The sequence below is a fragment of the Neomonachus schauinslandi genome, chromosome 13 (assembly GCF_002201575.2).
Source record: "Neomonachus schauinslandi chromosome 13, ASM220157v2, whole genome shotgun sequence".
In the NCBI taxonomy this organism is placed as follows: Eukaryota; Metazoa; Chordata; class Mammalia; order Carnivora; family Phocidae; genus Neomonachus; species Neomonachus schauinslandi.
The window spans coordinates 92,406,100-92,430,519 of NC_058415.1; the positions used below are offsets into that span (position 1 = coordinate 92,406,100).

General features: G+C 64.6%; 1 protein-coding gene across 4 annotated transcripts in view; it reads right to left on the minus strand.

Annotated features, from left to right (window-relative positions):
* Positions 1-4,427: 4,427 nt before the first annotated feature.
* The window catches only part of NOTCH1 (notch receptor 1), a 43,701-nt gene continuing 23,708 nt past the window's right edge, over positions 4,428-24,420 (minus strand). The window contains exons 10-34 of one of the 4 annotated variants that reach the window (XM_021691088.1): positions 23,686-23,799; positions 23,309-23,542; positions 23,120-23,230; positions 22,461-22,653; positions 21,196-21,341; positions 20,889-21,002; positions 19,202-19,321; positions 18,745-18,897; positions 17,964-18,192; positions 17,232-17,433; positions 16,473-16,626; positions 16,209-16,393; positions 15,605-15,737; positions 15,032-15,289; positions 14,846-14,958; positions 13,878-14,449; positions 13,209-13,637; positions 12,550-12,698; positions 11,633-11,849; positions 11,376-11,463; positions 11,119-11,284; positions 10,274-10,569; positions 9,038-9,185; positions 8,855-8,952; positions 4,428-5,726 (exon numbers count right to left, since the gene is read on the minus strand). In XM_021691088.1, coding sequence (XP_021546763.1) covers positions 5,700-5,726; positions 8,855-8,952; positions 9,038-9,185; positions 10,274-10,569; positions 11,119-11,284; positions 11,376-11,463; positions 11,633-11,849; positions 12,550-12,698; positions 13,209-13,637; positions 13,878-14,449; positions 14,846-14,958; positions 15,032-15,289; positions 15,605-15,737; positions 16,209-16,393; positions 16,473-16,626; positions 17,232-17,433; positions 17,964-18,192; positions 18,745-18,897; positions 19,202-19,321; positions 20,889-21,002; positions 21,196-21,341; positions 22,461-22,653; positions 23,120-23,230; positions 23,309-23,542; positions 23,686-23,799 — 4,649 coding nt within the window. In that variant the 3' untranslated portion in view covers positions 4,428-5,699. Of the gene's footprint in view, positions 5,727-5,979; positions 7,652-8,122; positions 8,289-8,854; positions 8,953-9,037; positions 9,186-10,273; positions 10,570-11,118; positions 11,285-11,375; positions 11,464-11,632; positions 11,850-12,549; positions 12,699-13,208; positions 13,638-13,877; positions 14,450-14,845; positions 14,959-15,031; positions 15,290-15,604; positions 15,738-16,208; positions 16,394-16,472; positions 16,627-17,231; positions 17,434-17,963; positions 18,193-18,744; positions 18,898-19,201; positions 19,322-20,888; positions 21,003-21,195; positions 21,342-22,460; positions 22,654-23,119; positions 23,231-23,308; positions 23,543-23,685; positions 23,800-24,420 lie in introns of those variants that run through there. The other 3 variants (XM_021691085.1, XM_021691087.1, XM_021691089.2) reach the window with 3 other exon arrangements.

Here is a 24,420-nt window from a genome sequence, read left to right on the forward strand (position 1 = left end):
AATGCAACAGAACTAGACTGCCGGTAAGTATGGCCATGGAAAAGCATAGATTTGTGATAAGCGCTGATTACACATCACGGGCCCTCTGGTCCAGGAACAGGTCCAGGGTTGTATGGAGAATGTCGAAATCCAACCCTGAGACGCTTGGCACACAGGCCCTGTTGCACCAAGAACAACGCTCTTGTGGTGCGCATGCCGGACGGGGAGGGCGACAGCGGCTACTAGATGGGGCTGCTGCCTGGCTTCAGGGAGACCACACGGGCATGCGTGGGGAGGGCGACGGTTTTAGAACTCGTCATAACAGCCGCTGTGTCATTTCTGCGTCCTTATGGCGTGCCGGGAGCTCTGCGTCTGCGACCTCACGGGCCCCCTCCACGCGCTCAGGAGGTCGGCTGCGAGCCCTTCCTACTTCAGCCCTGAGAACACTGAGGCTCAGAGGTGCCGAATCACCTGCCTCTGGTCCAACAGTGGCCACGAGGAAGGCGAAACCAAGATGCCACAAGTCAGGGAGCGGGGCCGGGCACACGAGGCGCTCAACCCGGGCGGTCCCTCAGTCTGCCAGGAGGGCACGTTCGCCTGGGACCCGCTGGGCGTGGGGACCCTCTTCAAGACCCACGGGACTTACAGGCGTGTGACGGCAGAAGAAGTCCTGAGGCTCCCCAAACCCGTTGACCCCGCCAGCAAACACTTCGGGACACAGGGCTTCTGGTCTCGAGTGCCCCGGCGTCCAGCCAGACCGCATTGCTCAGGTTCCTGTTTGAAACACTTGGAGAGAATAATCCTTTGGCACTGTGCCAGGGACCCCTGCCGTGGGGCGGTCCCACAGGGAGTGGCCCCAGGAAGCTCTCCACCGCCTGTCTGTGCCCACAGCGCCAGCCCCTCCCGCGGGGCTCCGGGGTGTGGTTTCCAGATCAGACCAGCCCATGAAAGACCCACCACCGGTCTGCGGGGAGACCAGGGCGGCACCGGCGTGCAGATGAGCTCCACCACTGAGCCCCGTCTCGGGCCGCCGACATGCTCTGGAGGCTGCCGGTGCCCACGGAGCGGCGCTGAGCCCTGCAGGTGTCGTGGCAGCCCTGCCAGTCTGTTTGATCTGTGGGCACTGATGCCGTCTCCTCCTTGCTCTGGCCAGAAGGGGGCAGAGCCACATTTGGGGCTCGCCCTGGAAGAACGAGGACAAGACACCACGCCGATGTTGTGTCTCAGGCTTCGTGGCGCTGACAGGTGCCCGGAGGCCACCTTGGAGGTCAAAACCTGCACCGTCCTGTGTGGCGGGCATGAGCCACGCATGGCAGCTGCGCACGCGGCTGGTCCACACTGAGGTGTGCTGAAAGCCCGAAACACACACTGGGTCTTGAAGACATAGGATAAAAGAGGGATGTAAACTATCTCATTAACTACGTCGATTACATGTTGAGATGCTAATATTTTGGATATATGCGATTATCTAAGATGTATTAATAAGCTTTTTTGGTTTCTTTTCACATTTTTTATGTGGCTACTGGGATATTTAAAATTGCATCTGTGGCTTGCATTATATTTCTGCTGGAAGGCGCTGCTCTGAAGGTAGTCCCCCGTTCCAACCTTCAAAGGAAGGAAGCCTCAGGGGGCGGGCAGGCGGGCGGCTCTTGTGTTGGTTTCATGAGAGTGCAAGCCTCCTGAGGAGGGGGAGGGTCCGAGAGCTGGGGGGCTGGGCCTGTGGCCCCTGGGACAGGCCTTTGGCCCCCCAGTTTTGTCTGCTGGGGCCTGCCTTAACAAAGCACCACAGGCCCGGTGGCTCAACAGAAATGAATGTCCTCACCTCTGGAGGCTGGACATCTGAGACCCGGGCGCGGGCAGGGCTGGTTCCTCCTGAGGCCTCCCTCCTGCCCTTGTAGACGGCCGTGTCCTCCTGCGTCCCTGCTGGTGGTCCCGTGTGCGTGTGTGTGTCCTCATCTCCTCATAAGGACACCGGCCAGACCGGAGTAGGGTGTACCCAAACAACCTCACTTTACCCTAATTAGCTCTCCCAATACAGCCACATCCCAAGGTCCTGCAACCTCGGGTCTCAACATAGAAATTCTGCAGGGTGGGGGTTGGGGAACAGGATTTAGCCATAACAGATGCCCTAAGTCAGGGCCCGTGTCCTCTCTGGGAGGCCCGTGGTGTCTAGATGGGGGTCCTTCTGAGGGTGGGGACTGGCAGAATAGGCCGGCTCAGGGTGGACGTCAGGGAATGAGGACCACGGGGTAGAAGGAGAGCCCACTGGTGGTGGGGGCTCTGGAGTCAAGGAGCAGGTTTGGACCCCAAGGAGAAAAATGGGTGGGAATCTCAGCCAGTTCTTCCAAGCCAGGTGGGTGGGGACGAGTCCCTGGGGAGGGGACTGCAGGGCGCACAGGGCAAGACAGGACAGAGCCTGCAGCCAGGGTGGGCCTCCCCCAGGACCCCGTCTGCTGGGACACAGGCAGGGCCCCGGTCTCCGGCACGCCCAGTGTAATGCTCCAAGGGCCCCGTCCTCCTCTGTGGGCTTCCTTCAAGCTGCCAGGGGCTCCGGTGACTTTGGGAAGCATCAGGACCCCCGAGGCCCATCCTGCCACATCAGTGGATCCCATGACCCTTAAAATAAGCTTCTTGGAAACTTCAAACACTGCTGGGAGTTCTTTCTCTCTTCTAAAACAATAACTGAGATAAAACATAAAAGTGGCCATTGTTGGAGTGAACAAATCAGTCACATTTAGTACATTCAGAATGCTGTGTGACCGGGACCCCCATGCACCCCCACCTTTCGTGGCCCCAGCTGCTCCCCAGCAGGCAGGCCCTGGGGCCCCCACTCCGCCTTCAGTCTCTCTGGGTTCATCTGCTCAGGACAATGATGTGGCCTTTGTGTCCGGTTCCTTGCACTCACCCTCCTGTGTTTGAGGTTCTGTGGTGCTGTGCTGCGTGCCGGACTTCCACTCCTCTTCAGGGCCGAATAATATTCCATTGTGTGCACTCAGTCTGGATTCTCCGGACAAACCAAACCAATAGGCTGCACGTATGTATCAAGAGATTTCTGATCAGGAGCTGGCTCATAAGATTATGGAGGCCGAGAAGTGCCCAGATCTGTGGTCAGCAAGCTGGGGCCGAGGACAGCGGATGCTAGAGGTTCCAGCCTGAGTCTGAAGGCCTCAGAACCAGGAAAGCTGATGGTTGTTTTCTTCGGAAAGTCAGCAGGCTCGAGACCCAAGGAGAGCTGATGCTTCCGTCCAACGTCAAAAGCAGGAAAAGAGCTGTGTTCCCGGACAAGTGTGAGCAGAAGGACTTCCCTCTTACTCAGCCCTTTTTGTTCTATGTCAGCCGTCGACTGATTGGGTGCGGCCCACCCACGTTGGGGAGGGCTCTGCTTTACTCCATCCACGGATTCAAATGTTCATCTCATCCAGAAACACTCTCATGTTTGGCCAAATGGCCCAGCCAAGTTGACACATAAAATGAACCATCGTGGCGTGACCTACCACATTTTGTTGATCCACGCGTCAGCTGATGGGCGTTGGGCTGTTCCCACCTCCTGGCTGTTGTGAATCGTGCCGCTGTGAACAGGTGCGTGTGTGGACTCGTTTGGTCCATTTGCACTTCTTTTGGGTGTACACCTAGGAGCAGCGTCGCGGGGCGCTGGGAGTTCTGGGGGCAGATTTCAGACTGGGTCTACTTTCTCCATACACAACAGTTGGGCCACTTACCATATTCCATTTCCTGGAACCTCCTGTCCCGTCTACACAGCCCAGGGCCCGACGCTGTGCCAGGTGGGAACGAAGCCTCCAAACTCAGCGAGGAAATCTTGGGCTCGCACTTGTGCTTGGGGAGGCCGGGCCTGCAGGGGCGGGCAGCACTTCACAGCAGAAGGGGGCGTCAGACTTCCCCGTTAATCTGGTTTGAATCCACTAGCTGGGGTGGGGCCGGGTGGAGGCAGGAGGGAGAGAGGGCGGCCCCGTGTGGGTGACTGGCAGGGGGCAGCCCTTTCATCAGTACTCCCTGGGCGTCACAGAACCTTCCCCCACCCCCCCAGAGGCTTCTGCGGCTCCCTTTGCCCTCCTGCTGGGGTCTGGATTCCCCACTGTGGCCTCCGGGCCCCTCCCTGTGCACCTCCTGCCTGCCGCGGGCTCCCGGCTGCCATCCCTAGGTCGGGTAAGTGGTGCCCTGCCCCTCTGACCGAGACAGATGGGGGAGCCTAAAGCCCGCTGTCCCGGCAGCCACGTCACCCCAGACCCAGGAGGCCCCTGCAGGGGGGCTGCGTGCGCCCTGCTCGGGGCGTGGCCCACACAGATGCAGACACTGCAGAACCTCTGAGCGGCCAGGGCTGGGTGGGCTTCATCGCTCTCCATCAGAGGGACCAGAGGAATTGCTGGTTCCCTTGGAGCAGAACGGCCTGCCCTCCCTCCAAGAAAGGAAGCCAACGCCACAACCAGGTTTAGCAAAATCGGGATGACCGTCAGCATTACTTTTATTGCAAATCAGTTAACAAAAAAAGATGAAAAAAAAAATACAGCATTTTCATCGCCTACAGTTTTGCACGCAGGTAACTTTTTTAAAAAGTTTCCTTTTTCTGTAAACTACACTCTATTTTTACAAAACACAGTAAGAATCAATATCTTAGGGCATGTCTGGTCATGCCCACTAGGGATGGCACAACACTGCCCCCCGCAAGGCCGGGGAGGCTGCCTGGAGGAGGCAGCGGGAAGCCTTCCCTGGGTTTGCTCTTCGGAGCTACGGTCCAGGCAGCGGCAGGTCAGGTTGCCAGGCCTGGGTCGTGAGCAGAGCCATGTTCTGACATCCCTCGTCAGCATGACCCCCGACAGACTCGTTCATTCAGATTTTTTAAACAAAATCCACCTTTAAAAATGTATTTACAGATATTTACTTTGCCACAGGCTTATACTTGATATTGCAAGAATCTGCTCCCTCCCCGGGTACACGCCCCCCACCCCCAGACTGGGAGGGGTGGCCCTCGAGCTGGCTTCTGTAGCCCTGGGGGCACCACCTCAGCTGCTTGCACCCTTGAGCTGCGCCAGGCCTTGGGATGAACTGTCTCTGCAAACCGAGGCCGGACACAGCCACGTTTCTCCAAAGCCTGGATAGAGGTTGCTCCGGGAAGTCTCTTGTGAAAACGGGGCCTCGAGCTGAGCCTAGGCCCAGTGCTGCCGGTCCATCGGGGTGGCCCAGGCAGTGTCTCTCTGCAGAAAAGGGTAGGATTCCTCCACGTGGCATCCCAGGTGGGTGCCCCACAGCCACCTGACTCCTCACTCTTACACAATGCTTAAACATCCAGGCCAGGGTGGGGGCAGAGGAGCTTCTAGAAGGAACAGGAACTCACAAGACCAATCAACAACTGGGTAATACTGAACCCAAAACAAAGATTCATGATCGGTACCATGAAATGTGTTCTTGGGACACCCCAAGAACACATCTTTAAAAGCATGTTTTCAAAAAAATCATTTAAAAAAAAGCCACCAAAATGTATAAACCACATCATTTTACATTTTACGTTCCTATTTTAGATGCAAATTAATCCACATGCCAAAGGTGTTGACAAAAGTTCTGTCTTATTGTTTGCGTCTAGATGCATCTCCTCGCACAAGACAGGTGATGCGTGCAGGAGGCTCGGGGCCGGGTGCGGGGTGGGGGGCATCTGGGGACCTGGCAGCAGGCCCAGGCACCCTGGCAGCTTTCTGGACGATGCTGGTTCAAGCCTCCCTTCTCCAACATCGTTTCTTTTTGGATTTTGAAGGGAAAAAAAAAAAATCAATAAATAAATGGCATTTATTAATCATGAATCTTTGTTTATATTTTACAAATACGTAACAAGAGTTATCATGAGTACGAAAATCCTGGCTGAGAACTACTTTATTTTCTTGGAACAGATAAAAGCTGTTACCTGAAGCCATAGAAAACATTACATATAAATAAAAAGGCAGTGTTTCCTTGTAAAATAAAAGTACATAAATAAATACTAAAAAAAAAAAATTAAAATCCTTGTCCTTTTATTTTGTACAAAAACATGTTTCTTAGGAAAAAGCCCCCTTGGTCCGTCCCGGTGTCCATGCGGAGCATGCAGGCAGCCCCAGCAGGGCTTGGGAAAGGAAGCACAGGGTCCCGCCGGGGCGCCGGCTGTTTACTTGAGCGCCTCCGGAATGTGGGCGATGTGGGACTGCGTGCTGGTGGGCGGGCTGGAGATGCCCTCAGACCAGTCAGAGACGTGGGAATGTGGTGACGAGCTGGACCACTGGTCCGGGGACTCGGGGGACGGGGTGAGGAAGGGGTGCTCAGGCACCTGCAGCTGGTGGCTGGGGGTGTTGTCCGCCGGCGAGGAAGAATAGCTGTGCTGCGAGGGCGGGGTCAGGAACTGAGCCGTGGTCATGGGCGGGGCCAGCGTGGCGGGCAGGGCGGTGGGCAGGGCCTGGCCGTCCTGCGGCAGGATGGTGTGCACCGCCAGGCTGCTGGGGCCCAGCGGCTGCACGTCCGCCTGGCTCGGCTCCCCGCCCAGGAAACTCCGGCCCAGGTGGCCGCCGGCAGCCGAGCTCACGCTGAGGTGCGGCTGGGGCGGCAGGCCCTGCGGCTGCTGGACGCTGGGCGGCTGCAGGTTTTGCTGCGTCTGCAGGCCGGGCTGCTGCAGCTGCAAGTTCTGTTGCTGTTGCTGCACCTGTTGCAGCGGCTGGGTCTGCACCAGGTGCGGCTGGCCGGCCAGGCGCGTGTTGGGCAGGGCCTGGTAGCTCATCATCTGCGACAGGGCGGCCGTGGTGGAGAGGCTGGCATGCAGCGCGCCCATCATTCCGTGCTGCAGGGCAGGGGCCTGCGTGCTCAGGGGGCCCGACGCCACGTTCCCTCGCAGCGGGTTGTACTGGTTTGGCACCAGGCCGTTCTGCAGCCGGGACAGCCACTCGCACTGGCCGTTCAAGCCCGCGGCCCCGCCCACGGTGAAATTCACGGCCCCGCCTCCGCCGCCAGCACCTGCGGTGCCCAGGACGGCGCCGGTGCTGGAGGCCACGGGCAGGTGGGAGAGCCGCGGTGGTCCCGCCTCAAAGGCCAGCCGGCCACCCGCGCCCAGCGCTGCCATCTCGGGCTTGGCAGCCACGCTCAGGTGGCCAGCACCCAGGTGGGCGTCAGGCATGCCGGGCAAGTGGCTCAGGGGCACGGACGGGGACCGCTGGAACGGAGAGGGCAGGAGGGGCGGCGAGGCCACGTCCGACAGGTAGCCGTGGGGCGACTCGAGGGAGTCCACGGGCGACAGCACGCTCGAGCTGTCCAGCAGGCAGCCCTTGCCGTCCTGGGATTTCTTCCTGCGCGCCTTGAGGTCCTTGGCCTCCTTGCCGCCACAGGCCAGGCCCTTGGTGCTGGGCTTGCGGGCCTTCTTGCCCGGCACGGCCGGCTTGAGGTTGCCCAGGTAGCCGTTGGGAGAGCAGAGTGGCGGGGACAGGGTGGGCGCACCGCCCAGGGCAGGGCCGTGCAGCTGGGGGCTGCGCACCAGGCTGTACTCATCCAGCAGCCGCACGATGTCGTGGTGCATACGCTCCTGAGCGATGTCGCGAGGCAGGCGGTCCATGTGGTCTGTGATGTCCCGGTTGGCGAAGTGGTCCAGCAGCACCTTGGCGGTCTCGTAGCTGCCCTCCCGAGCAGCCAGGAACAGGGGTGTCTCCTCCTGGGAACGGCCGGGGGGCAGGTGAGGGGGCCGCCCACACCCACGCCCCGTCACCAGAGGGACCGCGGCAGAGGGACGCTCACGTGGGCTGTCCCGTAACTCCGCCGTCAGCTGACCGGATTAGGCCTCGTGAACAGCCTTAAAATCTATCTCCCGAGACCCGACCCGCTCCGAGGCGGTCTGCGGGACTCTGTGTTCTAAATCACCGGGACTTCACCTGTATGGGGGACACAGACCCCGCGGGGAATCTACAACTGTGGCCTCTCTCTTGTCTCCAGAACAGCAGAGCCAAACAGTGCAGCAATTTCAGGGGCTTGAGGATCCCTGAGGTGTGTCCTCGGCACCAGGGAGGGAGTGCCCCATCCCACATGGTCCCCAAGTGAGCCTGATGCCTTAGCTCCTTCCCGGAGCCTCGGTTTCCCTGTCTGCCACATGTCTCCGTGAGCTTCTGCGTGGCCAGAGGGTGGGGAGTGTGTGGCCCGACGGTGCCTCCCTGGCTCACACAAGGCTTTGGCCCTCACACAAGGGCCTGATACCCTTCTGGCAGTCCCTGCCTCTCTGAGGCTCAGCCTCCCCAGTGGGAGGCACGGGGTCACACCTCGCCTGCAGGGGCCTCAGGAATGCCTGGGTCCAACAGCTGCTGTGTCCCCCAAGAAGGAAAGAGGGAGACCCAGGCGGGGTTAGGGAGATGTGGGCAAGGCCCGGCTGCCGAGGAGCTGGGATGCCTGCCTACAGCCGATGAGCACCCAGAGCTCAGACTGGGTCTGTAGTCTGCTTTGGGGACATGCCACGGCGGTAGAGAGCAAGACGGGCCGAGGCTTCACGTGCAGGAAGGTGGCCGCTCACCTCTGCACCTGGGGGCCTCACGATGTGCCAAGCCCCACACCCAGCGGCGCTCGAGCTCTCTCTGTACCATCTGCAGCGACCCTCCCTGCCCAGTGACTGCCAAGGACAGAAGGTGCAGTGCTGGTCATGGTGACTGAGCTAAGACGCATGCGCTTGCTGGGCGGTGTCAGCAAGCACGTGGACGTAGGCCGAGGAGCGAGCGATGCACAGGCACTGAGCTCGGGGCTCCTCACGGGGACTTCCCAGGTTGGGAAGTGAGAGCCCAGGGGTTTACGCAGGGGCTCGGTGTTGCCGTGCTCAGAAAGAGGTGGTGCTGGTGGAGGGACCTACTAGCCTCACCCCGGCCCCGTAGCCTACCTTGTTGTTCTGCATGTCTTTGTTGGCCCCGTTCTTCAGGAGCACGACGGCAGCCTCCACGTTATTCACGGCGGCGGCCCAGTGCAGGGCGGACTTGCCTGCATGGGGAGGCAGAGGGTAGGTTGGGACAGCCCAGGCGGCAGCAGGCCCATCCTGTGCGGGCCGGGCCGCAGCCTGCCTTACCCAGGTCGTCCACGGCATTGACGTCGGCGTGCGAGTTGATCAGGTCCTCCAGCATGCCCTCGACAGCCAGGCGGGCCGCCAGGATCAGCGGTGTCGTGCCATCGTGCATACGGGCGTCCAGGTCCGTGGCCCGGTTCCGGATGAGGATCTAGACGACAGGGAAGCTCTCAGGCCTGGCAGACAGGGGTCTGAGGCTGCCGGCCTCAGACCAACACCTGGGAACGGGTCCGCAATACCACAAAGTCCCTCTTGGGGTCTGTGTGGCCCCAGCCAGCGTGGACGGCAGGAGGAGTGCAGGAAGGGTGGAACTCCGCCAGCCACGGCTGGAGGGGCAGGGGCCGGGGCGCTGGCTGTGCCGCCCCCACAGACCCGTCCCCTCAATGCCCAAGTGTGGCCTCATCTCATCCGCGCCCCGGGCCTGGCTGCCATCACCATCCCAGGACACAGAGGGTTCAGTCCCTGCCCAGCCCCAATGGGCAGAGCCACGCCTGGACCACGGACTCAGAACCGCTGAGCTATGCTGTGTCCATCCCGGACACAGAGGTGCAGGCAGTCCTTCAGCTGCTGCTGCACCCCGGGTCCCAAGTGGGAAGGGTGGTCACTGTGCACTGGTAGGGGGAGGTGCTGGGCGCCAGGCGGCGTCCTGGCTGGCCTCACTCCCACGAAGTGCCCACGGGAATTTACGTGTCTGCTCGCCGGAGAGGCTGTCAGGGCAGACAGCCAGAGCCCGCCTCTAGGGGCTCGCTGGGCCTGACTTCTGCAGAACAGTGCGTCACAAATCATCACGTTAACGGCTCTGCAACGACTCCCCCAGTTTGTGCCCCGCCTGGTCTGTCTACTCAGGGCAGGGCCGGCCAGGGCCCGGGAACTTGTGGCGGGGACGAGCCAGTGCAGGGGCAATCCCCGAGACCCACCCTATGCCTGGGCTCCCAGCGAGGCCAGAGCCCCAGGTCCGCTGCAGCCCTGAAACCCGTCTCGCCGCCACAGCTACGCCTCCAGCCAAGGCTGCCGCGGAGCCGGGAGGCCCTGCCGGGCTGCCGCGTGGGACAGGGAAGCCGTCTCGGGTCAGGGTGCGGACGCCCCGCGCCCCCCGCCCCCCAGGTCACGCCGACCTCCTGCAGGCCCACCTCCAGCCTGCCTTCCCTGCCAGTGCCTGACCCAGAGCTGCGGGGTCACGGGGCAGACACCAGCGGCCCCGGGGGCAGGCGGAAGGGCACGTGTGGCACAGCTGCCCACCTGGAAGACTCCCTGTGCGTCGGCAGACACGGCGGCGTGCAGCGGGGTGCGTCCCATGTTGTCCTGGATGTTGGCGTCTGCGCTGGCCTCCAGCAGGCGCTTGGCCGCGTCAGAGCGCGAGTAGCGGGCGGCCAGGTGCAGGGCGGTCTCGCCAGTGCGGTCTGTCTGGTTGTGCAGACTGGCACCCTGGTAGATGAAGTCAGAGATGACGGCTGGCGCGTCCTCCTCCTCCTCGCTGTTGCCCGTCTCCAGGCCCCCTCCGCTGCAGGAGGCGATCATGAGGGGCGTGAAGCCGTCTGTGTGGGGGGCGGCAAGGGCTCCGTCAGGAAGGCAGGCTCCCGGCAGCAGTGCCGGCTGGTGTGTCGATGGTCCCGACTTGGTGGGCAGCGTGTGGACGTGCGGCCCAGCCTGCGGCACCCCGCGCCCATGGCCGTGCCACCCGGGGCCACCAAAATCAACCTGAGCTTCCCAAGGGACAGAGCCAAGTCCAGCTGCCAACAGGCCGGCGGGCAGAGGCGACCCTTTGGCTCTGCTTCCTGACCTGCCTGAGATCTTCACTGATAACCCACCCGAGAAGAGACCACGTAAGACACGTGTGGCTGGGAAATCAGCTCCTCAGATATTTCAAGAGAAGGAATTAATTTGGTGGACAGAGAGCCTCCCCCAGGACGGAGCTGGCTAAGAGCAGAGTCTCCCGGGATGGCCCATCCTGCTCCACGGAGGGAGCGCCTTGCCCCCAGCAGTGCTCAGCTTCCAGAACACCAATCCCCCAGCTGGCTGCTGGATGGGACCCTATCCTGAGAGCCTCTGGGGGGGGCGGTGCAGGTGGCCGGCGGTGCACCTACCTGGCCCTCGGACGTTGACGTCCATGCAGTCAGTGTCAGCTTCGCCCTGGGGTGGTGTGGGGGCCATGGCCGACACACGCAGGTCGGCAGCGTCCAGGTGCTGCTGGGTCCATTGCCGGTGGTCTGTCTGGTCATCCACGTCGGGAAGAACCACCGGCTCCTCGAACTGAGGAAGGGGTGAGCAGAGGGCCCCGTCACGTGGGGCCCAGGGCAGGGGTAGGGCCGCCCGGGGAGGCGCAGGAGCCCACCAGACTCACCCGGAACTTTTTGGCCTCCAGGTCCTCATCCCCCCACTCGTTCTGGTTGTCGTCCATGAGAGCGCCATCTGAGGCATTCTTCAGGGGCCTGGAGGCGGGGGGGGTGGGGAAGCGAGACTGAGCGGGGCTCCCCCTGAGGCTGCGGCTCAGGCGGGCGCCCGAGGCCCTCGCACTGTGTGAGGTGAGGCCCATGGGTCTGCAGGGGGTGGGCCCCATCTCCCCCAAGCCCCCCAGAGGCTGTGGTGGCATGCACTAACTTGAGGCCCACGGAGTCCTCGCCGAGGGGCTCCCGCCGCTTCTTCTTGCTGGCCTCTGAGACCTTGAAGCCTTCGGGGAACCACAGCTGTCCATGCTGCCGCCGGCGCTTCCGGGACAGCAGCACCCCACAGCCCACGAAGAAGAGCAGCACGAAGGCGGCCACGGCCACGTACATGAAGTGCAGCTGCGGGGGCGGGGGCGGCTCCACGGTCTCACCTGTGGGCGTCCGGACATCAGGCAGCAGCTACGCGGCAGGCCGGCGGCCGGGGGGCAGCGGACTGGCTCCACGGCTGGGCGCCTCCTCACCCGCTCTCCTCCATCCCACCCCCCAAAATAAGGTCATTTTCTACGCGATTAATCAGAATTGCAAACTATTGCTAAATTCTCTCCTGCACCAGCCGACTATCTGGAGACGGGTTTTACTTTTTTCTCCTTTAAGGGAGAAGGATTAGCCAACTTCAAATCACTGCACTTGCATTGAGCTGTTAAGACAAAGGATTTACGGGGATTTTCGAGATACAAACTTCAACACTTCACATGACACCGATCAATTCTTCTCTCTCTCTCTCTTTTTTAAAAAGCTGTAATGATTTTGAAATAATACCCAACAGAGAAAAATCAGGGGAATGACTGAGGGGAGAAAAAGGCTCCCACTTTCTGGCAGATGTGTCCGTCTCCTGGGCCAGCCGCACCGACAGCTGTCACTACGGGGAGGGAGGGCGCACCAGGCAGAATCCCACAAAAGTGCTTCCTGAACTCTGGATGGCATGACACGCACCCGTGGGCGGAAAATGGCACAGAGAACAAGAACATTTGGGGGGGGGGGGTACTGGGAGACCTGCTCCCTCCCAGGTAGACTTTCCTTAGAAGCCAGCAAACTGTCCCTCAGGAAGCAGGGCTGGGGTGGGCTACTCACTCTGCACGGCCTCGATCTTATAAGGGATGTTGAGGCTCCCCAGTGAGGCAAGTGCGCCCAGGAAGGCGGCCACGTCCGTGGCGCTCTGGAAGCATTGTGAGGAGGACTGGACACACTGCCGGTTGTCGATCTCCAGGTAGACGATGGATCTGGGGGCACAGCCAGGTGAGGAGGCTCAGACCTCACGTTTGCCCCCTGCAGCCGCCCTGTTTACCCCTCAGGCCCAGGGCATCATCCCAAGGTAGGGGGGAGGGCACTCCCAGGATGCGAGAGGTGGCCTGGGGCCGCAGGGAGCCACGCCTTCACAGAACCACCCCGGAGGTGGACAGTGCTCTCTCCAGCCCACCAAGCCTAGCACCAGCACACAGTAGAGCTGTGACCCCTCAGAGTGCCCTCCCAGCCAGCCCTGCTGCCCTCCCCCGTCCCACTGGGAGCCGCAAGCATCCTTTTCCCATTGCAGAAGAACAGAGATTTCAGGAGTCTAGTCCTTATCTGGGAGCTGACCCCAGGCGCTGGAGCACCTGCCAGGAGGTGGGGGGTGGGAGGTGGAGGGCCAGGAGCTTGGACAGGTGGGCCCCAGAAGTCCCCGTCTTGTCCGACCCTCCGTCTCTTCCACATCAAGTTGGGAGGGCCCAGGGGAGCCGGCTGGAGCTACTCACCCGCGGATGTCCATGGGGTCCAGCTCCCTGCGCCGGCGGCCCGCCGGGCCCCGCGGGAGCAGGGCGGCCTCCACCCGGTCGAGCAGGGCCCCAGGCGCGGCCCAGCCGTCCACCGCGCGCTTGATGGGGTGTTTGCGCAGCTCCTCCTCGCGGCCGTAGTACGGGAAGATCATGGGCTGGCCATGGGCGTCGCGCTTGAACACCACGTTGGTGTGCAGCAGGCGGCTAAGCTCCCGCAGGAAGTGCAGCGAGTTGTTGCGCAGCTGCGCGGGCGGGGTCAGCACGACCAGCACCAGCGCGCCGGCCGCCAGCCGCTCGGGCACGTGCTCCGCGCAGTCCAGCCCGTCCCACTCGCACTCGGCGCTGTTGCAGCCCTGGTCGCAGTGCCCGTCGCCGAAGTGGTCCTTGCAGTACTGGTCGTACAGGGGGCTGCGACGGACGCAGGCACGCTCAGGCCCCTCCCCGGCCCCGCCCACCCGGCGGCCCCGCCCAGAGCCCCGCTTCCGCCCGCCTCCCCGCCTGCGCCCCGCCTGCACCTGCTTCCCCACCTGCGCCCCACCCCCAGCGCCCCCTCCCAGAGACCCCTGCACCCGCCTCCCCGCCTGCGCCCCCTCCCGGAGCCCCGCCCCGTGCCCAGGCCCCTCCCCGAGCCCCGCCCCACCGCCTCACTTGCACTGGCCCTCCGCGCGCTGGCAGTCGAAGCCATCGAACAGGCAGCCCACAGAGTTGCACTGGCTGTCGCAGCGGCCGTTGCTGAAGTATTTCCAGCACTGCAGCGACTGCGAGCAGTTCTGCCAGGGGTCGTTGAAGTTGAGCGAGCAGTCGCCGCCGTCCCAGCCGCACGCATGGTTGTTGCAGGCCAGGCTGCACACCTTGTTGCCCGCCTCCTCGCGGCACTCGGGCAGCTCGCACGCCTCCTCGATCTGCGGCGGCGGGATGTCGAGGCCCAGGCCGCCCCCGAAGCTGTAGTCCAGGATGTGGCACAGGAGCCCGTTGAACTTGGCGGGGCACAGGCAGCGGTAGAAAGGGCTCTCGGCCGTGGGCTCGCAGCTGCCCTGGTTGTAGCAGGGGTTCCCGCCCACGCAGGGGCTGCCGGCCGGGAACTGGCACTCAGGGCCGGTGAAGGCGCCCAGGCACAGGCAGGTGGGGCTGCGCGGGCCGGAGATGCACGTGCCTCCGTTCAGGCAGCGCCGGCTCCCACAGGCGCGTGCATCGTTCTCACACGTGGCGCCCTCGAAGCCCTGCGGGGACAGGTGGTGGCGGGGCGTCAGGGGGCCGCAGCCCGCGCCTTGGACGGCACATTCCCCCCACACACGGAAGCCCCGGGGTCGTCAGGGGTGCTCCGGGAGCGGGCAGGACACACAGGGCACTGAGCCCTGGCGGGCGAGTGTCGCTGGGTTTGCCAGAACCCTGAGCAGCATGGCTCACCCACTGTAACCCCGATGCGGGCCGGGGAGAGCGGGGTGTGGCCGGTCCCCGAGACCCCTCTGAAAATAATCTGCCCCCAGAAAGCCTGGGTCTGGGACCCAGGAGGACGAAGCCCAGCTCCAGCCACCCCCCGCCCTCTGGCCCTGGTGTGTGGTGGCAGCGAGGGGGCACTCTCCCGCCCCCAACAGGCCCCCCGCGGCGACACCTACCGCGGGGCACTTGCAGATGAACCCGCGGGCGGTGTTGGAGGCCACGGCGCAGGTGCCCCCGTTCTGGCAGGGCCTGCCTTTGCAGCCGTTGATGACAGACTCACAGCGGCGGCCTGGGGACCAGAGTGGGAGTGAGCGCTGGCCCTGCCCCGCCTGGCCCTGCCCCCGCCCTGGCGTGGCACCCACCAGTGTGGCCCGCGCGGCACTCGCAGTAGAAGTCATTGACACGCTGCACGCAGTTCTGGGTGCCACGGGCGTCACAGGGGTTGGACAGGCACTCGTTCACATCGCCCTCACAGCGCTCGCCCACGAAGCCGGGTGGGCAGGTGCAGCTGTAGCCGCCCACCTGGTCCACACAAGTGCCGTTGTTAAAGCACTTGGGGCCCCGGGAGACGGGGTCGATGGGGGGGCTGCAGTCGTCCACGTTGACCTCACAGTGCACGCCTGCAGAAGCCCAGGTGCCATCAGGGACCTGTGCTGGCCACACGCTGGCCCAGCTCCCTCCTGACGGTGCTCCCCCCGGCAACTGGTCGGGATGGGACCACACAGATGCTCAGGAGAGAGGACGCGGCCACAGGGCTGCACCCCACACTGGCGCCGGGTGCCTGTGGCCTGGCTGGGCTGCCTCCCTTGGCTCCTTCCCCGCTCAGCCCCACACGGCAGCGTGGAAGCCTGGACCGGGTCTAGCATGCTTGTGGCTAACGCCCGACGCGCCCACTTGTCCCTGGACCCCAGCCCTGGGCGGTGGCCAGTCCTCACCCTGTGTGCCCCGGGGACAGGAGCACTTGTAGGTGTTGGTGAGGTCGATGCAGGTGCCCCCGTTCTGGCATGGCTGCGACACACACTCGTTGATCTCCTCGGAGCAGTTCACCCCATGGTACCCGGCCACGCACTGTGCAAAGAAACAAACAAGGGGTGGGGGCCCGTGGCTCAGTGGGAGGCGGGGATGTGGCCCTCCACACCCTGTGTGGACCGACAGGGGATCACACAAGCTACCCTCTTGACCAGCAAAGGCTTGAGTTCCTCACACCCGGTCAACCCAGAGAGAGACCTCCACCTAGTGGACTCTGAGACGGGCCCTAGCAAGCTGAGAGTCACTGCCCAGAGCATGGGCTAGAGCTTGTCTCGTGGAATAGAGGTGGGGGCCTCAGGGCAGGTGTCAGCTGGGCCCAGAGGGAAAGCTCTGGGGAAGGGGGCCCAGAGGGAAACCCCCCATATTTCTATGTAGTCTTCCTCTTCCACCAGGCAGTCTGGGACCGCACCTGTGGTGTTCAGTCTTCCCTGCCGTGCTTGCTCGCAGCCTAGGGCCTGGCATGCGGTGACAGTCCCAGCAGACCGCCCCTCCCCCAGGACGGGCGCCCACCTCACAGGAGTAGCCACCCGGGTAGTCGGTGCAGGTGGCCCCATTCTGGCAGGGGCTGGGTGAGCACTCGTCCACCTGGTCCTCGCAGTAGCTGCCCGTGTAGCCCGCCTGGCAACGGCAATGATGGGTGTTGCCCGCGTCCATGCAGAGCCCCCCGTTCCGGCACAGGTGGGTGACGTTGATGTCTGTGGGGAGGCAGAGGGCAGGGGCATGAGGCCTGGGGCCGCAGCTGGGGGACCCGGGGGGGGGGGGGCGGCCGGTTACCTTGGCGCTGGGCGGCCACCTCACAGGACACGTTGGGCACGTCGCAGTAGAGGCCAGTCCAGCCGCTGTGGCACTCGCAGCGGTACCGCGTGTTGGTCTGCCAGCACCTGCCGCCGTTCTTGCAGGGCGAGGAGTCGCACCAGCGCACGAGGCTCTGGGGACGGCAGGGGGCGCCCATACTCACTCCCCACCCGGCCCGGCCCCCCGGCAGAGCGCAACACACTTCTGCCAGACAGAAGCTCCCGGCTCGGGAGCCGCCTGGGGCTGGGGCGGGGGGCTTGCTCCCTTTCTCTGGGCCCTCGGCTAATCCAGAGCCGCCTTTCCTTGAAGAAAGATTTTTCTTCGGAAGTAAACTACCTGTTGGGAGTTTTCGTAACAGGCATCTTACGTGAAAATCTTCAATAAAAATACATCTTTAGTATTTTTGCATATTTTCTATAACAAAGCTGGTTTTCTGCTGCCTTCCTCCCCTGCTTCTTGCTCTCTCTCCATAAACCTCTGGTCCTGACCCGAGAGGCCCCGCTCCCCACTTGCTTCCTTTGGAGGCAGCACGGCCTGGGGCCGGGCCCTGGGCTGGCAATCGGGGGCCCCCGCGAGCCACGTGACCACGGCCACCCCGCCCGCCTAGCCCCCCGCCTTCCCCAGCGGCATGGGGAAGCCGCCGTGAGCGGGGCCCGGCCGCGTGGCTGTGACGGTGCGCTGGGGGCGGGCGCCCCGCCACGGCCTCCTGCCGGGCCCCCCTGCAGCCCGCTGGCTCACCTGGCAGTTGAGGCCCGTGTAGCCCTGCGGGCAGGTGCACTTGTAGGTCCCGTAGCTGTCCTGGCAGGTGCCACCGTGCAGGCAGGGCCGCGAGTCGCACTCGTTGACGTCGTGCTGACAGTAGCTGCCCGTGAAGCCCGGCGGACACAGGCAGGTGAAGGAGTTGATGCCGTCCACACAGGTGCCGCCATTAAAGCAAGAGCTGCAGGTGAGCAAGCGGCAGGGGAGACAGGTGAGCGGAGGTGGGGGCCCTGCCCGGGCAGCTCCCCCTCGACTCACACTGTGGCGGGAGGGGCCCAGCAGCCAGAGCAGGCAGGGAGGAGCCTGGCTGACCTCGGGGCCGGGGGCCTCGGGCTCTCCCACCACCCCCAACTCGCTTCTTCTGCCTTCTTCACAACACGGGCACATGGCAGTGAACGGAAAAACGAGGACGAAACCAGAACCCGCGTGGCTAGCGCGGGAGAGGACCGTGTCGGAAACAAAGGACGAGAACACTGAGTGCGGAGTTTCCTGGCAGCCCAGGCAAAAAAGGAAACAAGATGGGTCACGGAGCTGGCGCAATGGGATAGAAGGGGGCGCACCAGATCTTCAGGAGGAACTGCCAGGGCTCCTGGTTCTCACACGGGCCAGCGGACAAGCACCCTTGAGGACACAGGGCGCACCGGACGGGCAGTGAGAGCCGGCCCGGTGGATGCCCCCGGCCTGCGTCCCGGGTCGCCCCGCGGCACTCGCCTCTCTGTGCAGTCGGGCGTGTTGTTCTCACAGTGGATCCCGCTGAAGCCCGTGGGGCAGGTGCAGGTGTAGCTGTCCACGCAGTCCGTGCAGTTGGCCCCGTGGCGGCATGGGTTGCTGGCGCACTCGTTGATGTCCTCCTCGCAGAAGGGCCCCCGGAAGCCGGGCAGGCAGTCGCAGAAGGCGGTGTTGACGCCGTCGGTGCAGGAACCGCCGTTGTGGCATGGATCTGGGAGGGGACAGGCAGGCGGGCTGAGGGTGGCTGAGGGCGGGCACCACCGCTCTGCCGGGGGGCCGAAGCTGGGGGCCCACGCTCCCCCACACACCCCCAGGCCCCAGGCTCCAGGGCAGGGCGGACAGATAGGCTTAAGGACCAGCAGGGCCGGCGTCACCATCTCCCCTGCTTGCTTGGTGGCGCCAGATAAGACGTTGGTTTCTCGGGTCTCAGTGTTCTCTGACCCAGGGTTGGGGGCCGAGAGCCCTGCTCCTTGCTGGGGTCTCAATAAGGACCGGTAAGGACACGCGGGTGGAGGAGCTCCCAGAACCCACTGGGAGGTGCCGGCAGTCTGGCTCTGGTGGCTTCTGGGGCCACCCAGGACCACCCTCCTCGGTCCACGTGAGGCCACCCCCAGCACTTCCTGCAGCGTGACCCGGGCGTGCCCCCAGGCGCTGCCACATCGGTCCTCCCACTGGACCTCAGCCAGCGCCCTGCCCCACGGCCGCCCAAGAAACGGCCGGTCCAGGAGCAGCTCAGAGGGGCCGAGCCGGCCGGGCCACTCACTTGGCCGGCAGTCGTCCACGTCCGTCTCGCAGTTGTGCCCCGTGTAGCCTGCGCGGCAGCGGCAGCGGTAGCCGCCGTTGGTGTTCTGGCATGAGGCCCCGTTGCGGCATGGGCTCTTCACACACTCGTTAATGTCGACCTCACAGGTCTGTCCTGGGGGGAAGGGGGGTGTGGGTTCAGCCCCCGCCGTCCAGGCCTCTCCCCCATCCTCCCAACAGCGGGGCCTCCTGTGCCCCAGGACAGTCCTCTGGGGACATCCCAGGAAGGAAGGGCTGACTCGCCACCCCCCCAACCTCGGGCCAAGCAGGTGACAGAAATGCAGGGTGGGAAGGGCCCCAGCAGGCCCATTTCTGCTTCCAAAGGCCCTGCAGATGGCTCTGCTACCCACTGGCTCATCTCCGGGCCTCCTGCCCCAGGGGGACACACCCCGGCAGGGCCGCGGGGCAGGAGGCCTCACCTTGCCAGCCCGTGGGGCAGATGCAGGAGAAACTCTCATAGTCCTCAGACTCTTTGCACACGCCCCCGTTTCTGCAGGGGCCGGGGGCGCACGGGGCCAGCACCACCTCGCACGTGGCTCCTAACAGGAAGGAGAACAAGTGCTGAGACCCAGGGAGCCCTGGCCCGGAGGGTCCACGCCCCACGGCATCTCCCAGTGGCTGGCCCTGTGGTGGGTGAATGGGGCTGCACTGGGACCCCAGGCAAGCTCCTGGCTGGGTCAGGACCCAAACCGGGGGCCTGAAGACAGACGAGAGAGATGCCCAGCTCCCCAACAGTCCCTGCAGGATACAGCCTCGGTCTCAACCCCTTGGGAGCGGACTGGCGGCCCCCGACCACGTCACAGGGGCCCGGCCTGCTTCCAGCCTCACACCCTCTCCTGGCCTCCAGGAGGCCTGGGAGCTCTTCCCAAGGGCTCTGTGCCACGAGTAGCCAGCGCCCGGTCATGGAGGCCACGGAAGCCACCGAGCAAAGGCTGGGCAGCAGGGAAGGAGCCCCAGCGGCACAGGACCCCGGCACGGGGAAGGGAGTCTTGCTAGGAGCGTGTCACACTGGGGTGACTTTCCTCCACGAGAGCCCAGCAGACAGCCTTCCTGTTTACAGCCATGGGGGCCGATTCCCGGGGAAGAAAGGAAGCGCTATCTTCCCCGTGGCCCATTATCTCCCTGGCCTGCTGGGGTGATTTTCCAGAGCCTTTCTTTCTATCTGTTTCCATGGTGACCTAGGCAGGCAGGAAATTCGCCAGAGTTTCCGACAATTGTGCAGAGGGAAGCAGGAAGTGGGCAGACGGGAAGCCGGTCAGCACAGGCTGGCTCCTCCCCACCAGGCCCGCCAGCCTCTGATACTGTGTCCGAGAGGGACCCGTGTGCCCCAGCGAGGGGGCCCCTGGGCGGCTATCAGCCGGGAGCTTCCTCACCCACGCAGGAGAGAAAATCCAGGCCCCCGGCTTCGGTCCACGAAAATACCACACTGGCCACGTGGCCTGTGGCCACACTGGCCACAGCCCGCCTAACTGCCAGCACAGGCCCAGGCCCCCACCCCACCTGCCTGGCCAGACGGGGCCGCCTCCGGACCTCCAGGCTCGGCGGCAGTCCTGAAACCGTCCCCAGTGGCTGTGCCCTCTGCCCACTCCCAGTGGGACCCAGTGGCAGGAGTGGTTGTGGACTTCTGTGTCTTAGCCCCCCGTAAATCTCCTCCACAGAGGGAACCATTTCCTGCGATCCTGCTGGCCGGGCCAACGGCGGACGCCGGGACGCCCGGGGAAACGCCTCCCGCCTCGCTCAGCCCTCACAGAGGGCTCCTTGTTCCCCGACACAAAGAAGGCCCGCCGTCAAAGGGATCCCTCAAGCCCGGCCAGCAAGGTGGGGGGGTGCCGCTTGGCCCCCAGGGGCCCATGCAGTGTGGACACCGGGCTGCGGAGCCCAACCGCCCAGGCCCAGCTCCTGGCTCTGCTGGGGAGGACCCCAGCTCCCGGGCGGGCTGGCCGGCCACACCAACTGTCTGGGACACGCTCCTAGTACAACGTCTCCCCAGCATCCTGTGTTTACTGTGAATCTGGCAAGGACAGCCGCGGGGGGAGGCCCCGAGAAAGCCATGCTGTGCCACACCACGGGCCCCCGGCAGCCCGGGGCCCGCCGGCCCGCCCTCACCTGTGTAGGGCAGCGGACAGTTGCACTTGTACCCGGCCACGTCATCGATGCACGAGCCCTGGTTCAAGCACGGGTTGGACGCACACTCGTTGATGTTGGTTTGGCAGTTGGGGCCTGGAGAGAGTGAGCCAGTGGTCGGCGAGCCCGTCACCGCGGGGCCGTGAAAGGATCCTGCCGCAGGACCCTTGTTGCCGCCCAGGCTGCAGGCAGAGCCCCGCGCCGCGCCCATCCCGGCGGCAGCTGGGGCCCACGCCGGGAGGGAGGCAGCGCAGTGGCCCCAGAGCCCCCCGCCCGGCCCGCTCCTCACCACTGAAGCCCTCGCGGCAGGTGCACACGTAGCCGCTGGTCATGTCTCGGCAGGCGCCGCCGTTCGCACACGGGTTGGACTCACACTCGTCGTTGTTCACGTCACAGTTGGCCCCGCTCCACCCGGGGTCACAGTCACACTTGTACCTGCAGAGCGGACCACAGAGCGGCTCACGTGCGCCCGTGCTCCCCGCTCTGCCACCGTCCCGTGGTCCGACGCCACAGAGGGGCTGGTCCACGCCGGCCCTCAGAGCCCCTTAAGGCGGGGGTAACAGCACCCCCTCGCCCGAGACCGGGGTTACACCACCTCTGGGACGGCGCCTCATCCAGGCCGGGGTCAGGCCACATGCCACTTGGCCCCCACGTGGCCTTGAACAGAGAGCAAGGGCTCCCTGGCCACATCAACAGCCCACCTCCACGGGGCAGCGCTGGGCACGCAGCGGGTGTCAGACAAAGCGAGCTTCAGCCGCCCCGTGCCCTCGCCCTGCCGACGCCGCGTGTGCGCTTCTCCCTCGCCGACCGGCTCCCCAGCTCTGGGTGTCCTACACTCAGGTACTGGTGTTGGCACAGATGCCCTGGGAGACAGGCTCAGGCACACACACGGAGCCCACATCAGACGCCCACCTGCGGCCGGGCTGTCACCCATAAACTGGGGGTCCCGAGACCCTCTCCTTGAGGCTGCGGACATGCCGGAATGGCTCACAGAACTCAGAGAAAGTGTACTTGCCGGTCAGCGGTTAATACAAGTTGAACCTCAGGAGCAACCGAATGGGAGAAACGCACGGGACGAGGCACGGGGGGGACCAGGCCTCCCAGCGCGTCCACGTGCCCGGAGGCTCTCCCAACCCCTGGGTGACGCGGGCGAGCCTGATCAAATCTCTGGCCTTGGGGCTTAACTCAACCTCCTGCCCCCTCCCCTGCTGGGAGGTCACACGGCCAGCCCCCCCAGGCGCCCGTCTTTTGGTGGCCGCAGCCACCTTGTTAACGTGAACTCCGGTGGGGTTCAAACGCCCCTTTCCCCACTACGGTTCGGGAGCCAGCTCAGCAGCCAGAACGAGAAACGAGACAGGTGAGCACGTCACAGAAACGCGGGGTGCGGGGAGCCCGCACACGCGCCTCGGGTCACCGAGACCTGCACCCTGAGCCGACCGTGCCCACGCCGGGATCTGGGGAGGAGGGCCGGGCCAACCATCTGCCGGTGGGGGGGGCACAGCTGCGGCCCGTGTGCGGCTCTGCTCCCCCCACAGCACCCCCGCCCGCGCCTACCCGTTGAGGCTGTCCCGGCAGGCCCCGTGGATGCAGGGGTCGCTGCTGCACTCGTTGACCTCGGACAGGCACGTGGGGCCGTGGTAGCCCTCGGGGCAGCGGCACGTGAAGCTGTTGACACCGTCCTCACAGGTACCCCCGTGGTGGCAGGGGTTGCCCGCGCACTCGTCGATGTTCACGTTGCACATGCTCCCTGTGGGCGGGGGCAGGGAGCTCAGACACCCACGCCCCGGGCCCCCCGGGCCCCCCAGGAGAGGACAAGCTTCGGTGAGCAGGTTCTGGCCCCCAGAGCCCCGGTTTCCCCCTCTGCTGAACGGGGGAGGACACCCGACGCCCCTCCCTGGTCCTCCTGAGCGTAAACCGGCTTAGCCGGGGCTTCCCACGCGAGCGCAGTGGCCCCGGGCACAGGGCCCGCGGCACCCCAACAGCCCAGACGGGCCTCCCCGGTGGACGGTGGTGGCGGCAGACACAGGACGTGCACCCAGGACTCTGGCTCTGACCAGGGACAGAGGCTCGGGGGTGCCCATCCCAGCGCTGGTCAGAGCCCCGGGTCCCCCGCGCTCTTCGCCGCAGTCGGCCACCGCCGGCAGCACCCTGCTCTCTGCTGCCCGAGCTGGCCCGCCAGGGCCCGGGGGGGACGGAGCGCACGGGCCGCTCACCCGTGTAGCCGGGCTCGCACGCACACTCGTAGCCGTCGATCTTGTCCAGGCACGTGCCTGAGTCGCAGGGGCTGCTGACGCAGTCGTCCAGGTTCGTCTCACAGTTGGGTCCTGATGGTGGGCAGCACTGCAGTCAGCCCCCCGCCCCCCGCGTGCCCTGCCCCGCGCCCCGCCCCCGCGCCCAGGCACCTGTGGTCCCCTTGAGGCAGGAGCAGAGATAGGCGTTGTCGCGGTCCTGGCAGGTGCCGCCGTGCCGGCAGGGCTGGCTGTGGCACTCGTTGATGTTGCTCTCGCAGTGGTGGCCCGTGTAGCCTGGCCGGCATAGGCAGGTGAAGGTGGCCACCCCGTCCTTGCACACCCCATAGTGGCAGGGATCGGGGTCACACTCGTCGATGTCCACCTCGCAGTGCGGCCCCGTGTAGCCTGCAGGGCAGGGCCCGGGCGTCAGGGCGGCTGCTCCCGGAAGGCCGCCAAGCGGACCTGGCACTCTCCTGCCCCAGAAGGGGAGGACTGGAGCGTGCCGTTCCTCACGGGCGGCCCCCCGCCCCCTCCCCCGGGCCCCACACCTTCTGTGCACACGCAGGTGTAGGTGTTGGGCCCGTCCAGGCACTTGGCGCCGTTCTTGCAGGGCGTGCTTGCACACTCGTCCACGTCATACTGACACAGATGTCCGGTGAAGCCTGGGGCGGGGGAGGGCTGCCATCAGATGCAGTGGGTGCCGGGGGCCCCCGGCTGAGCCCCAGCTGGACCAGAGCAGGGACTTCCTGGGATGGGCTCCCCAAAGCCTGCTGCGGCCAGAGCTCAGGAGACCTCCCATCTCTCTTCTTGCCCCCTTTCAGCTCCTGCCCCTCCAAGAGGAGCCCTTTCCCCGACTGACCCCGGCCGCTACGGCTACAACCGTGTCGGGCTGTGAATGAGGTCCCCAGTGTCTGCGGTGGCCGATCTATACCCTGCAGGCCCAGGCTCTGACCTGCAAATGCCTCCCGGGGCCCGGTGCCCCCGGACCTGCAGATCCCGCCCGCCCCAAGCTCCTCAGGCCCTCCTGACGGTCACGTCCACTGTGGGCCACGTCCACTGTCCATGACGGGTCACGCCTGCTGCGGGGGGCACAGGCCAGGCCGACTCCCTCCCAGCTGCGAGCCCTCCGAGCGCCGGGCTGGCACCTCTTACCCACCTACGTACGCCCCTCGGGGGTCTGGGGAGTACACTGCTGCTCCCAGGGCACTCGTCCCCAGGGAACCGCAGCACCCAGGAGGATTTCTGGGCCCTGAGTGCCCCTTGCCCCCCCCAGCAAGGCGGGG